The 13586-nt window shown below is 49.9% G+C and overlaps 1 protein-coding gene across 1 annotated transcript in view; it reads left to right on the top strand.

Annotated features, from left to right (window-relative positions):
• The first annotated feature begins 6297 nt into the window (after nt 1-6297).
• The window catches only part of TMC2 (transmembrane channel like 2), a 50550-nt gene continuing 43261 nt past the window's right edge, over nt 6298-13586 (top strand). Inside the window, exons 1-2 of the mRNA XM_074347033.1 lie at nt 6298-6657; nt 9925-10077. Coding sequence (XP_074203134.1) covers nt 6632-6657; nt 9925-10077 — 179 coding nt within the window. The 5' untranslated portion in view covers nt 6298-6631. The remainder of the gene's footprint in view (nt 6658-9924; nt 10078-13586) is intronic.

The following is a 13586-nucleotide window of genomic DNA, read 5'->3' as shown; positions in this document are numbered from 1 at the left end:
CACGGCAGGCACACTGAGGGCTGTGATCACCTTCCAGAGGGTCCCTCTGAAAGTCTGGCCATGGTTTTCAAAGCAGCCGAATCTGCCTTTTTTGAAGCCGAGCAGCAGTGGGAAGAACAAGCGAGCAAACGATCTGGTGGTGGGAGAAGGAACAGTCCATCAGAGTGGGCTCAGGACTCAGACTGAGATGGATCCAAACCCCCACTGGTTGTCCTGGGTATCTGCATTTTAAACAGAAGCCCTGGTGATAACTTCCACAAACATCCTAGAACTTTCCTGGTGCCTGTCCCAACCAGAGACTCAAACCAGAAGAAGGGGCCCCGGGAGGCTCCTCGCACCTCCTCTGACTGGAGCGCAAGCGGCACCGTTGCTGGGAGGTGAGCCAGTAGCTTCTGGCCCCTCCAGGGCCCCTCCGGGTGTAAGTGATGCCTGAAACGTGAGGCCACACCGCCCCTTCGCAGGGAAACCTGAGCGGTGGAGTGTGCAGCCGGATTGAAGGGCTGGGAACCTACAGCCTCCATCCCTGCCTCTCTCCCAAACTTCACCCACCTCCACATTCAATCTCAAAGAAGCCAAGGAGCCCAGGAAAGGAGGCCAGCCACCATGAGGTCAGCAAACACCCCAGGCTGAAGGTGCCTGTGGATGAGCAAGCTTCGTGAGCCCTGCTGACCATGAGCCACCAGCTAAAGGGCCAAGGGGAGGAAGGTGAGTCCGCCCTCATCTCTGCAGGGTCCACTCACAGGGCTTCTGGACAGCAGGGGACCGGGAAGCAGATGGGGTCTTTTGAGGTACAAGGGTCTGTGTTTGAGTGCAAGGTCGGCCACTTGCTCGGTGAGCAACCTCAGTCTGGTTGTGCAACGTCTCCCTGCCTCATCCACAAGATGAAGGCAGCCACAGCCCCCTTGCAGGGCTGTCAGAGGGACTAAAAGACGCTCGTGTCTGTGTTAATGTTGAGAGCAGAGGCTGCCAGAACCTGCTGGGCTCCCTCAGCCTCCCGCAGTCCTGGTCAGCATCACCTTTCCTTAGCAATCCCCTCCACAGATTTCTCTGTCTGACTGTCTGTCTGTCTGTCTGGGGTTGTGGAGATGTTCTGACCTCATGACTCTCCAGGGTGTCAGAGGAAGGTCAGGATGAGGGAATCTGGAGCTCACTGAGTTAAACAGTTGGAGCCGGGTTCCCTCTGAGGCTCTGTAACCAGCTAGGGGTTCCCGCAGTGCTATGAGGGTGGTGCAGGGAGGGGACCCACCAGAGGTCAGCCGTTCATCCCTGTTCCGTCTCTTACAGCAGGAGGTGGCATGAGGGGACGGGCGAGGAGCGGCTCTCCAGGCACAGGTGAGATAGGGGTGGGGTGTCCAGGGCGCCCTGCAGTCCAGCCACCGACCCAGCCTTGTCTTTCATCCTCCTGCCTCCCTCCCTCCCTCCCTTCATTGTGGAGAGGGGGCGAGTGCTGTTCAGAGAGGGCCTGCCCTCAGCCCCAAGTGTCAAGGGAGAGGCCCAGAGTTAGTGACACTTAGTTGAGCCTCAGGGAGCAGTGAACACTCACTCACCAGGCTGGGGGGCTGGGAAGCGGGTGGGCAGTGGAGCCAGGCTCACACTCAGACCACCTGACTCCCAAGGGCACACCCTCACCCTCCACAAAGTACTGGCAGTGATGGGTCACCTTCCCATCAGGAACATAGACACAGCCCTTCTGTGAGCCAGCTAGGGCTACCCGGAGTGGGTCACCAGCCCCTGGAGATGCTGAAGAGCCAGTGGAAGTCACAGGTGGAAGAGAAGACCCTCCGCTGCCTTCAGGAGGGTGAGAGCCACACCCATGGGTCGGGCATCCTGCGTTTTAGGTCAGGAGACGTGTGGTTACGGTGCTGTTTTCTCCTCCTCGCAGCCTAGCCAGGGCCCTGCTTGTAGGTGGAGAAGCAGAAATCTCAGGAGGTGATGGACTTCTTAGAGGGGAAGGCCGCTTGGAAGAGATCCTCCTGCCTCATTCTGAGGGGAAAGGCCTTGTCCTGACCCCCTACGCTGGCACACAGTATGTGGAGGAACTGGCCCCAGGATCCAACCCATCTACCTCCGCTGCCAGTACCTTCTCTCTTGCACCCACTGCTCCCCCACTGCCAGGGCCTGAGCCTCTGGTGAGGCAGCCCCATGACAGTGGGGACAGGGGGACCCAAGAGCAAGATGTGCAGAGGAGCCTGGCCTCTGGCAGGAGGGAGGCCATGGAAGCAGCACTGGAATCTGAGCACTCCTTCCTGCCCCCAGAGCTGCCTCATGGCCACTATCCCACCTCCCCACTCCTCCTGCCTCCCCATCCAGTCCTCATGTCTGTCCAGAGACATGGGAGCGAGTGCGAGAAAGTGCTCAGTGCCCCAGTGTGGCTGGACCAGGACCCGTCCTTGGGAAGGGTCAGTTCCCTTGGATGCCCAGGTCTCGTTCTCCATGTCCCATTTCCCTGTGGTCCTCCAGCTGCTGTCCCTTCTGCACCCAACCTGGCCCCACTCCGCCCCAGCTGAAGGCGCCAGCCTTGCGGAGGTCACCTGTGGGCAAATGGTTCTTGAGCAGGACTGAAATGGGAAGTCATTTTGCCTAAAACACAAACATTTCTCTACTGAAATGCACCACATACACTCCACCACCACCCCCCTGGCCATTTTCTCTTCCGCATAGAAAAAGAGGAAATGGGTCAAAATTTTCACTTCAGGTACACAAATGGTCAAGGGATGCAATGAAATTTTAAAAAATGGGAATCTATTGCATTAACTGAAGCCCAATTACATAAAGATTTCCATTTAAAATCTCCTCTGGATTTGCCTCTGAAGGACCTGATATCCTATTCCTCCAGCTTATGGTCTACAAGAAGAAAAAAATGTCTGAGGATACAAGGTTTGTTTCTCAAAATAATTACAATTTGTTCTTCCATTCATTGAAAAGGAGGATCAGAATTCCCCCTTCTCTTGTATTTCGGTGAGTGTGCTTAACCGTTAAGAGTTGGCGGGTAAGCCGGGCCTACTGGGCCTTCCAGCTTCTCTGTTTTCCTTTCAGCCTCTTTTCCCCTCTGAATTTTCTAACTTGAGTCAGATACATAAAAGCAAGGAGGTCTGTTTAGTGTAAGCGAGTGCATTCAGGTCTTGGAGGTCTTCCTAATGTGACAGCTGCCTTCCTAGCTCCTAAATTATGCATTATGTGGAGTCTGTTGAAAACTGACTATGAAAGAAAAACTTAGAAAGCAGCTAGCTTTCTGTGTAAAAGAGGCTTAGGGGAAGATTGAAGGGCAAATTCTGGCTTGCTCTCCACATTCCACATGAATTCTATTCTGTTGGGAAACAAGATTGCAACAGGAATTACAGCTTGGAAAAAATAAATGAGCCTCCAAGGTATGCCTACAGTGCTTGGACAAATACCTGGTACAGTTCGTTATGAAAAAGGAAATCGTTTCTTAGCTGATCAGGGACACACAAGAGTTCAGAAGAGGATGCAAACATATATTGACTTTCTTATCCAGTCCTTTCAATCAATGTGGAGCTAGTCTTGGATGACCCAGAGACCCTTCTCCTTAATTTCTTGTCCATGCCCTCTGCTCCTCTGCCCTCTCTGAGAACCTGGCTCAGTCCTAGAGCTCTGCCTGGAGTCATAGCTGTGGGGATATACACTTTCTCACATTCACTCCCATGTCTTTGGAGAGAATGGATTTGTTTCTGGCCAAAGCCTCTCAGAGTATGGGGAAGAATAAACCCATCTTCCCCTGGCTAATACTGACCAGCTTCCTAACTTGGATGAGTTATTATTACACTTAAATAATTTGTTGTTGCACTGTCTTACCAAAAACCCTCTTCCCATAGGAGGTGAGAAGGAGGAGAGGTGAGGGCAGGGGTGGGTAAGGGAAACCTGCCCCGCCATAATGCGATCGCCTATCTTTGAGTCTGTAACCAGCACTCAGTACTCTTCACTGTGTCTCATCAGACCCTGCAGTAATGGCAGCAATTGGAAACCAAAAAAAAGCTTTTCTGGGGTCCTTCCCACCCACTCACTGCCTGACCCTGCCCGACACCTGCTCACTGTACACCCCCACACTCTAGCTTCAGATCTCAGTTTAGATGTTTCTACCTCCAGAATATCTTCCTCAAATCTGGGTGAAGCCCACCACTGCGCTTCTTGGATCCTAGAACTGATCACACCCCCGTCTCTCCCACTAACTCAAAACTTGGTGACGGAAAGGATTTTGTTGGTGTCATTTACTGCTCTAGCCCTGTACCTTGAGCCGTGTCCAGTCAATGATCAACAGTGGTTTTGTACGGGTGATTGAGTTAGTGAATAAAAGGACAAATGCATCTCCTTTGAGTTTTTGGCCAACTCAGTCAGCCAGGCAGGCATCTTGTCAGTTTGAATATGCTACCAATATCCAAGCTTGAGATCCAAGGAGGGGATTTTGGCTAGTTTATCTTATCATTGAACCTCAAAGCTAACCCTGTTTGCTCAATCCAGAGTGCCCCAGCTTACATCACCCTTGCACAGATACTGTCTCAGTTGGACTTACCCACCATACTTTGAGATAGGTGCCTGTCAGTAGGTCGGGTTCCCTGGAAGCAGGGGCTGTGATGGGGATTCTCGTGCATGTGGTTTATCATGGGCAGCTCTCAGGAGACAAAGAGTGAGGGAAGCAGGACAACACAAGGGAAGGAGCTGAGCAAAGATGTGTGTTCATCCAGAGTCTAGCCTCTGCCTGATCCCACAGGGAGCTCTGGAGCACAAATGAACCACAGACTTGCTCCGCCTTGAGGCAGGAGGACTGGGCTTTTGTACCTCATAATAATTAGCAATTGGCTGTGGGCTGACTTGAAGAGAGGGCAAGGATGTAAACTCCCAGGCATTTCCCAGCAAGATGGTTTCCATCAACCACGGGCTCCCTTGGGAAGGAAGAAGCTGTGAGCTGTGAAAGCCAGCATCCATAGCTGCTAAGGGCGGATGCAGTGGCCAGGTTTTGGGGGTCTGGGTAGACCACCAACAGCACATACCTGAGTACCCACAAGGGTGCTGATTCAGAGAGAACAAGTAACCTGCCCAGAGTTACCCAGGTATTAACCAGCAGAACAGGACTCTGGCCCGAGACATCTAGGCTCTGAATCCCCAGCTCAGTTGCCCCAGTCCAGCCCCACCTACTAGGGCCTTTGTTGAGTACACCCTATGAGCCAGACCCTTTATTCCTGTTTTTTAATTAACCCTCCCAACTGTGTAGGGAAATAGGGGCTACTGGAGCCATTTTACAGTGCAGAAAAGTTGTAATTTATCTGTGGTCACAGGTTAAATAGATGATAGAACTGATATTTTCATGCAGACCAGCCTAGCTCCAAACCTGTATTCTTTTTACCAGTAAAGAGATCTTACTGAGTGTCAGAGTAATGGCATCTGTTCTTGGGGGGAGGGTGTAGCTCAGCAGTAAAAGTGCATGCCTAGCATGCACAAGGTCCTGGATTCAAACCCCAGTACCTCCATTAAAATAAATAAGTAAATATATAAACTTAGTTACCTCCTCCCCAAAACAAACAAAACCAATAAAAAAAAAATGACATCTGTTCTCAAATGTCAGTCACTGCCATGTTCATTAACGCGCTAATGGAGCATTAACACCCCCATGTTAGGAGATGAACTGAGACTCAGAGAGGTTAAGTGACTTGCTCAAAGACACCCAGCTAGTAAGTGGTGCAAAGGTTGGTTATTAATACCAGAACCTGGTTACAATTTTTCCTACATTTAATTTATAAATGCCTGTATAGGATAGTTGTGCTTAAACTAGCGGGGGCAAGCTCTTGGGGAAATTTCATGCTGTAGAGTAGATTCTGCTCAGCCAGGCCATTTGTCAATGCTGTGAAGTCATGATTTAAAACAGCAACAACGTTCAGGCAGCGCTGAGGGCCAGGACGGGAACTGACTCTGCTGCACTCACCTCCTGTCCTTTCCCTTATGTCCAGGCGGGGAGTGAGGGGAACAGAGCCAGCCAGGGCCCTTCCTGTCTCAGGGGTCCAGCCTTACCAAACAGAGGCCTGTGCTTGGCCTTGGCCCTGAGGATCAGGAGACAACTCTGCTCTGACCCCAAGGGACTGCACCCCCAAGAAGAGGAAAGCAGGTGCCTAGGTCTCTACCCGAGGTTTACGGGAGAGTGTGCGAGTGCCAGCCAGTCAGAGGAAGGAGACAACTTTGATCCATACCAGAGGCTGTGTCTGAAAGAAGTGGCCTTTGGAACCGATAAGCTCCAGGAAGCATCCTGGACACCTGATTTCTCATAGCAGAGGGTAGGGGGGTGGCGTTTTCCTGGAGTCAAGGCCTACGCAGCCAGGACTGTTCATTCCCTGCCCCTGCAGGTGACAGGTCCGGGAAGAGACCCTCGAGGAAGCAGACTTACAAAGCCGAGGATGCACCGGGCAGGTGTGGAGCCCAGCCTGGCCAGAAGGAGCGGGCTGGGGGCAGCTCGAGGCCGGCGTCTCCCCGGAGGAAACAGGCAGAGCGCAGGGGACGCCAAGAGCAGCTGGGGGAGCGGGAGCGGCGAAGCGCAGCAGAGAGGACCAGCGAAGGGAGGAGGAAGAGGGACAGGACGGCTTCCCTCAGGAAGCAGAGAGCACCCCCAAAGAAGGAAAAGGAAGCGATGTGGAAGCAGCTGAAGAAACACAGGTGTGTTGTGACCCGGATTCAGGCGCGTTTCAGTCTGCCCTCTCCCTCTACTCCCAGCCTTGTTCCCTTCCTTGATCTCAGCTAGATGTCCCCTCCCTAGTGAAGGGACGGCCCCTGCTGTCTCCTCCTGCCTCTCTTTGCCCCTGCCTTTGCTCCAGCCCAGCTCTCTGCGTCTGGTCTGCAAGGAACCGGGATGAGGATCACAGCCATCCCCAGGGGAGTGGCTGCTGGCACTGCCAACTCAAACCCCTCCTATAGTGTAGGTGCAAGCAGGGGCTCCGAGTGGGGAGGTGACATGGCAGCAGGACGGGACAAGATCCCAGTCATCCTGAATTTCAGCTGCTGACACACCAGTAGCTCTTGTTGAGAGCAGAGAGAAATTAACAAAATGAATTCAGAAATCATCACGATTTCCCACTCTGATCTGTGTCCTCTTCTGTGAAATGTGGCTTTGCTCTAGAAGACCTTCAAGAGTTCCACCAGCTCTGAAATTCTAAGATTTGGGGGTTTGATTTATTTGCTGTGTTTCCTTTGTTCCATTAGCATTCTCACACGGGTGGTGGACAGAGCCAGTTTATGGAATCAGTTGGGATTTTAATTTCATTTTTTGCTACTAATTTTGATGGGACATCTCCCTCTCTTTGCCTCCCTTTTTCACTTCACTCACTTCTCAGGCTGTTTTAAGAATCCCTATTGATAATAGGCAGGGAGGCTTTTGAAACAGTTGGAAACAATTTGAAACAGTTGAAGAGTTTTGAAACCAGGATTGTGCTGAAGAGTTGGTGCTCCTCCCACTGGGTTCTAACAGACTTTCTTTGCCTGCATCCTCATTCAGGTGTCCCACCAGACTTCTCTAACTTCACAGAGAGGAAATTGAGGCCCTCAGAAGGAGCCACTGGTTTCTTCCGTCACCCATGCCAGCCACCCCTGGCCCAGTTAGGGCCTTTGTCTACTATCTGGTTGTCCTTGGACATGAGCTAACAGGGTAAAGGATGTGCGGTGTCCTTAGCAACTGAAGGAGAACTTGAATGCATCACTGATGGGTCCTGGAGTATCCTGAATTTTAGAGGGAGGCTATCCCATCCAAAACAGACCACAGGTGTCTGGATGCCAGATACAAAATGGCCTTTGTGTCATTTTCAGCTGAGTGCCCTGGCAGGACAGAGAAAGATGAAGAATGCCCAGTCCTGTTCCCCAGATGCTGACAGTCTAGCAGGGGAAATAGAACAGGGCATCAGCTGTCATAAGACAAAGCAGAACGCAGTGTGTAAATGAGAAAGGATTTGATGAGTGTGTGTTGTTGGGGGATGGGGCATCAGGGTTCCTCCACAGAGAAGGAAAGCATTTCAATAAGGCTTGGAAGCACAGGTGGAGTTAGGACAAGCAATGGGAGGGAACACTATGCAGACTCAAAGGCAGATCTCCTAGGGTGTGCAGGAGATAAGACAAAAAGTCCCTGTGCTCCAGGCTTTCCAGCGCTCAAGGGCTAGGGCCCCCTCCTCTTCACTTCCCTCCTATGATCTCTCCTTTGCTTCTCAGGAGTTAATGAAAAGCTAAATCTCACAGAGGCTGCTGCAAACTGGTCTGTAAAACCTGCAATAACCAAAGCCCACATCCTGATATTTCCATGTAGGAAACTTGCCAAGTTAAAGACTTCCCAGGCAGAACCCTTCTCCAGCTCTTCCCTCACCACCCATCAGCTGCTGCCAACTCAGCTGAGAGTCACTGTTTTTGAGTGAAGGAGGCTGTGAGCAGCACAAACAAGAACTTGGATTTTGCAGCATCTGAGTACACACTCTTGTCTGTGAGATGGCGAGGGTCATCACACCGTCCAGCTGGGCATTCTCTGCAGCTGTGTTGTCCAGTACACTAGCCACTAGCCACTAGCCACTAGCCACATGCTGGGCACTTGAAATGTGGCTGGTGTAACTGAGGAACTGAATTTCTTTTCTTTTTATTTATTTTTATTTTTTACTGAAGTGTAGTTGACTTACCACATCAGTTTCAGGGGTACAGCAAAGTAATTCAGTTATACACATACACACAAATATATATACATATATTTTCAGATTCTTTTCCATTGTGGAACTGAATTTCTAATTCAATTTAATTTTAATTCAGTGTTAATACCACTGACTTAACCCAAGAGCTAGTGAATTTACTTAACTTGAACAGACAAATGTAGTTCTGAAAATGATTTAACTTTCAAGCCAAAGCATTTCTTCTTAAAAAAAAAAAAAAAAACTAATTTTGTCAATACAGAATGCGAAAGTCCAATGAAAATGATACTCTGTTACTTGACTCATTTATCAGGAAACTTAAGCATGTCTAAAACAATGTGGGTATGTGAATCTACTCTTTCAACTACATATATTATGAAATCTAAATACAGATTAAATATGTTCGGTGAAAATTTCACGTCTGATGACATCTGCTGTGAGGACAAGTCGAACGTCGGATTTTTAAGACAGTACAGAAAGAATGTAAAATATCTCGTTAGTAATTTTTACATTGACTACATGTTGAAATTATAATTTTAAATATATTGGGTTAAATGGAATGTATTATTGGTAGGGAGAGTACAGCTCAGTTGTAGAGCGTGTGCTTAGCATGCATGAGGTCCTGGATTCAATCCCCAATACCTCCCTCCATTAAAATAAATGAATAAAAATAAATAAACCTAATTACTTGCCCCTCCCTCCAAAAAAAACACACACACAAATTTTTGTCTGTTTCACATTGTTTATTTAACAACAGGTAATAAGAAATCAAATTTAACAGTCTGTACAGTGATCCAAACTTCATATTTATAAGTAATCAGCTTTAATTGCATGATTTACAAGTTGAGGATTTTTGCTTTCTATTTTCAAGAACAAAAAAAATTTTAATGAAATGTATTTTAAAATTAATTTTACCCACATCCTTTTATCATTTTAATATGGCTACTAGAATTTTTTAAATTAAAATACATGGCTCATATTTATTTCCATCAGGCAGCCCTGCACTGGGGTGTGTTGTGTTGGGAGGACCAGAGAAATGGAGATTGGGGAGGCAGCCCTGGCAGTGCCTTGGGCTGCAGGACAGAGTGGTGGCCTCCTCTGCCAGGAGGTGGGAGTTGAGCAGGGCAGGCCTGTGCAGGTGGTCAGAGCCAGGAGCGTGGGGAGCATGGCCCACCTGTCTTGCTGTGGGCTCCTCGCATCCCACAGAACACCTGAGGACCCTTGCCTCCTCCTCACTCTCCTCTGCTCCTCCCTGCCTCTGCTCCAGGTCTTCCTCCTCAGCCTCCAGTGCCTCTTGTGGGGAGTCTCTGTCTGAGGAGGAACTGGCCCGGATTCTGGAGCAGGTGGAAGACAAGAAGAAGCTCATTGCCACCATGCGGAGCAAGCCCTGGCCCATGGCGAGGAAGCTGGCGGAGCTCAGGTGAGCGGGTGTGGTCTGCCAGGGCCTCTCCACGTTCAGGAGGCTCAGCTCCGCTGATGGGCATGGGAGTCCCTTCCTCCTCTCCACCCCAAGAGGGCTTGACAAGAAGCGGGATTCACCCTCCCGCCCTGCTTTGGTCCCCCACCCCGTCCCCGACACAGCACAGCGCTGAGAGGGGTGCCCATAGAGCCAGGCCTGTTGGCCAGCGACAAGGATCTTGGCCCTCTGGCAACGCCCCACCCCTCACTGCCTGGCCAGCTCTTCTGTCCCAAGTTCTACCTCATCTGGTGGCTTCTGTGCCTCCCTCATAACCCAGCAGAGATGCCTCCTTCGGGGGGGCTTTCTGTGACCCCCACCTCAACAAGTTCAGACCTCTCGTGTTCTTCAAGCACCACAGTCTCTCCATGTGTCACACACTCACATGCAGCGTGGAGAGCAGGGAGAGGGTCTGTCTTAGCTACGCTTGTGTCTCAAATACCTACGTGGGGCCAAGCTTGCAGTGATGCTGCATGAGTACCATCTGGCCCCATACCCTCGCCCCAACTCCTATTTTCAACTCAGCCGCTTCCCTGGTTTCCGTAAGACAGGCCGGCACACCAAGCATTTTATAGCTCACGTCCCTGCTGTACTTTGGAGAGAAGGGCAGGAAGTTTTTACTTAAAAAGTCCCATCCAACGCTACCAACTTCCTCCAAGTCCCACCTCAGTCTTTCTACCACAAGTTTGGGGTGACACCCCCTTCCTCCTTCCTTCTGGATAAAGCCATTTTCCCTGGCTCCTCTCACACCTGAGTTGCCTCATTGCTCAAGTCAAACGCCTCGCCCTTTATCACATAGAACAGTTTGGCTGCCATATTTTGACATTCAGCCTCACTGTTTGTGCACAAGAGGCCCAGCAGAGATGCCGGCTGCGCAAACACAGTGCAGACCCTGGCAAGGAGCCTGGTAAACAGACCTTACTCCACTGCCCTGCAAATGTTTGCGTTTTCTCCAACTCTGCTGCAGGAAGAAATGGCTCCGTGCGTGCCCTCCAGGCCAGCGCTGACCAGCAAAACTTTCTCTGATGATGGAAGCGTTCTAAATCTTCACTAATAGCGCAGCCGCCAGTCACATGTAGCTAGTGAGCACTTGGCAAGTGGTCAGTGCAACTGAGAGATGGAATATTTGTTTTATTTTAATTTATTTCAATTTAAATCATCACCTGTGGCTGGTGGCTGCAGTTTGGGCAGTAAGGACAGCTGCAGGCAGTGGGCTGTCTGCCTTCCCACCTCTCTTTTCCTGAGTCTCTTCTTCCTGATCCCCCAGGGCTGGGTTCTTCCTCCTTCCATCTGTCACTCTGACAGAACCTCACCCCCACTCAGGTGTCACCTGAACACATCTTTTATTAACAGTGGAAAAAGAGCAACCTTGATGCTTATGGAAATGAGATCTCCAGCTGGCTGGAAGTCTTAGGGACCATGAAAATCCCTGAGGGCCATTCAGCTGGCCAGAGGAGAAGTCTGACGTCTCCTCCTGGCCTGTGGGGCTGAGTTCCTGCTCTGGATGGGAGTGGGAAGTGGCCAAGGCCTGAGATGTTGAAAAGACTCTTGTCTCTCTCATTGGAGCAGGGCTCCCTGACAGACAGTAATCTCTTCCCGCCAGGCCTCCCTCTTTCCTCTTCCCTCTTACAAGACTCCCTATCCCAGACTCAAGTCTCGGGCTCTCCAGCCTCTGGGTCTTCACCCCAGCAGTGCCGCTACCAGCCCACCTGGCCACTTCCTAATACACCCTGTGACACTCAGGCCACGTGTCCCCTCTGCAGGCAAGTCCCCATTGCCCCTCCCTGCATTCAGACTGAGTTAGTTACTGCCTCTCTGATCCCCAAGGCGCTGCCCCTCACTTGTCTAGATGCTCTTGTGTGCAGAGCTGTGTCTTACTCATCTTTTACTATTCTTTCTTTTTTTTACCTATCACCAACATTTGCTGAGCGCTCCCGTTATGCCAGGAACTGTTCTGGGTGCTATATGTGTAACAATTCATTTCATCCTCATAGTCACCCGATGATGTAGGTGCTGTTGTTATTGCCTCCATTTTCCTGATGAGCAAACTGAGACACAGAGCAGTCTAGTAATTTGCCCAAGGTCACACAGTGAGTTAAGTGGAATTCTGGCTCCAGAACCTGCACTCTTAAATTGTAATTGCCTCTCTAGAATTACTAGACATTCTAGAATACACCTCTTTGTCTCCTGTATGATTTCCTCTTCTGGCAGTAAAGTCTTCAACTGCAGATAGCATCCCCAGACTATATCATTTTTTAGAAGCGACGGTATGGGAACCCCAGTCTCTGGCCCACTCAGGCAGCTGGTTGACCTCAGCATAGGTGTTGTAGACAATCAAAGGAGGATGTTAAGGTATAAAAAGCAACAGCAGTGAACTGGGGCAGGCCTGCATTCACACCTCTACCATATCTGGGTGGCTTTGGCTGGCTTTTGAATCCCCCTCAGGCTGCTTTCCTTCCCTTAACCTCCCCAAGCCTCCCATCCCTCATTTGTTAAAGTAGGAATAATAATAATATCTCCCTTGCAGAGTTGTTCTGACAAATTCAAAATATTTATTTACGTGCCCAGCATATAGTATGCAATCAATAAATAGTAGTCATTGCTATTATTAAAGCATGAACATCTTTTGTGCCAGACGCCATGCTGAGCTCTGAGAGGAGGATGGTAAGCAAATATGAATCAGAGAAGACATCATTAATGTCCATGTTAGTAATGACACAAGGCAGGCTGTGATGTTGGCAGAAGAACCTCTAATGCCCATGAGTTAGGTAATTTGCTTTAATCATAGAATTAACCAGGTGTGTCCCTCAGCTTTGTCAGAAACCTGATGTGTTAGAAAACTACCCAAAATGCTTGCTTCCTTCAGAGAGATCTGAAGAATTCTACTTCCAGGAAGATGGAGTGGACATACTTCTCCATCTTCTTCCCACTAAGTACACCCTAAACCCTGGATAGTGTATGTAAAGCAAAAATTAGAAACTCGGAATGGTGGAGAGAAGAAGGCAGACTGGCTAAGGACCTCAGGGCCAAAGAATGACAGGGCATTGGGTTCCAGACTTCCTTTTTGCCTTATGTATCCAGACTGGATAATGGAGAAGCTGGCAGCCCCAAAATGCCAACAGACACAGACAAAAACAATTCAAGAAAAGTTTGCTCTCTCTAGCCGAAGGACCAGGAAAAGGACAGCCTGGCAAGGCGGAAAACTTGTAGACAATAACAACCCTATTCCAGCCAAACACCACAAGCAAAAGAGCAGCCCTAGTTCCACCCCAGCAGCAAAAGCCAAGTGGGGAAGCCTAGCTTTCCTCCATGCCAGGCTGTAACATGGTGCCCACAATGCTTCCACCAAGGTGCTGAAGAAGGCCAAGTGGGGAGCAGAGACTTTCATCCCTACTGGGCAGTAATGAACCCTCCCTCTCCCCATGGTATCAGTGGAGGCCGCATGGGGAATCTAAACTTTCACCACCAGCTGG

Source organism: Camelus bactrianus, chromosome 19 (genome assembly GCF_048773025.1).
Source record: "Camelus bactrianus isolate YW-2024 breed Bactrian camel chromosome 19, ASM4877302v1, whole genome shotgun sequence".
Taxonomy (NCBI): domain Eukaryota; kingdom Metazoa; phylum Chordata; class Mammalia; order Artiodactyla; family Camelidae; genus Camelus; species Camelus bactrianus.
This window is presented reverse-complemented; position numbering and strand designations above follow the sequence as displayed.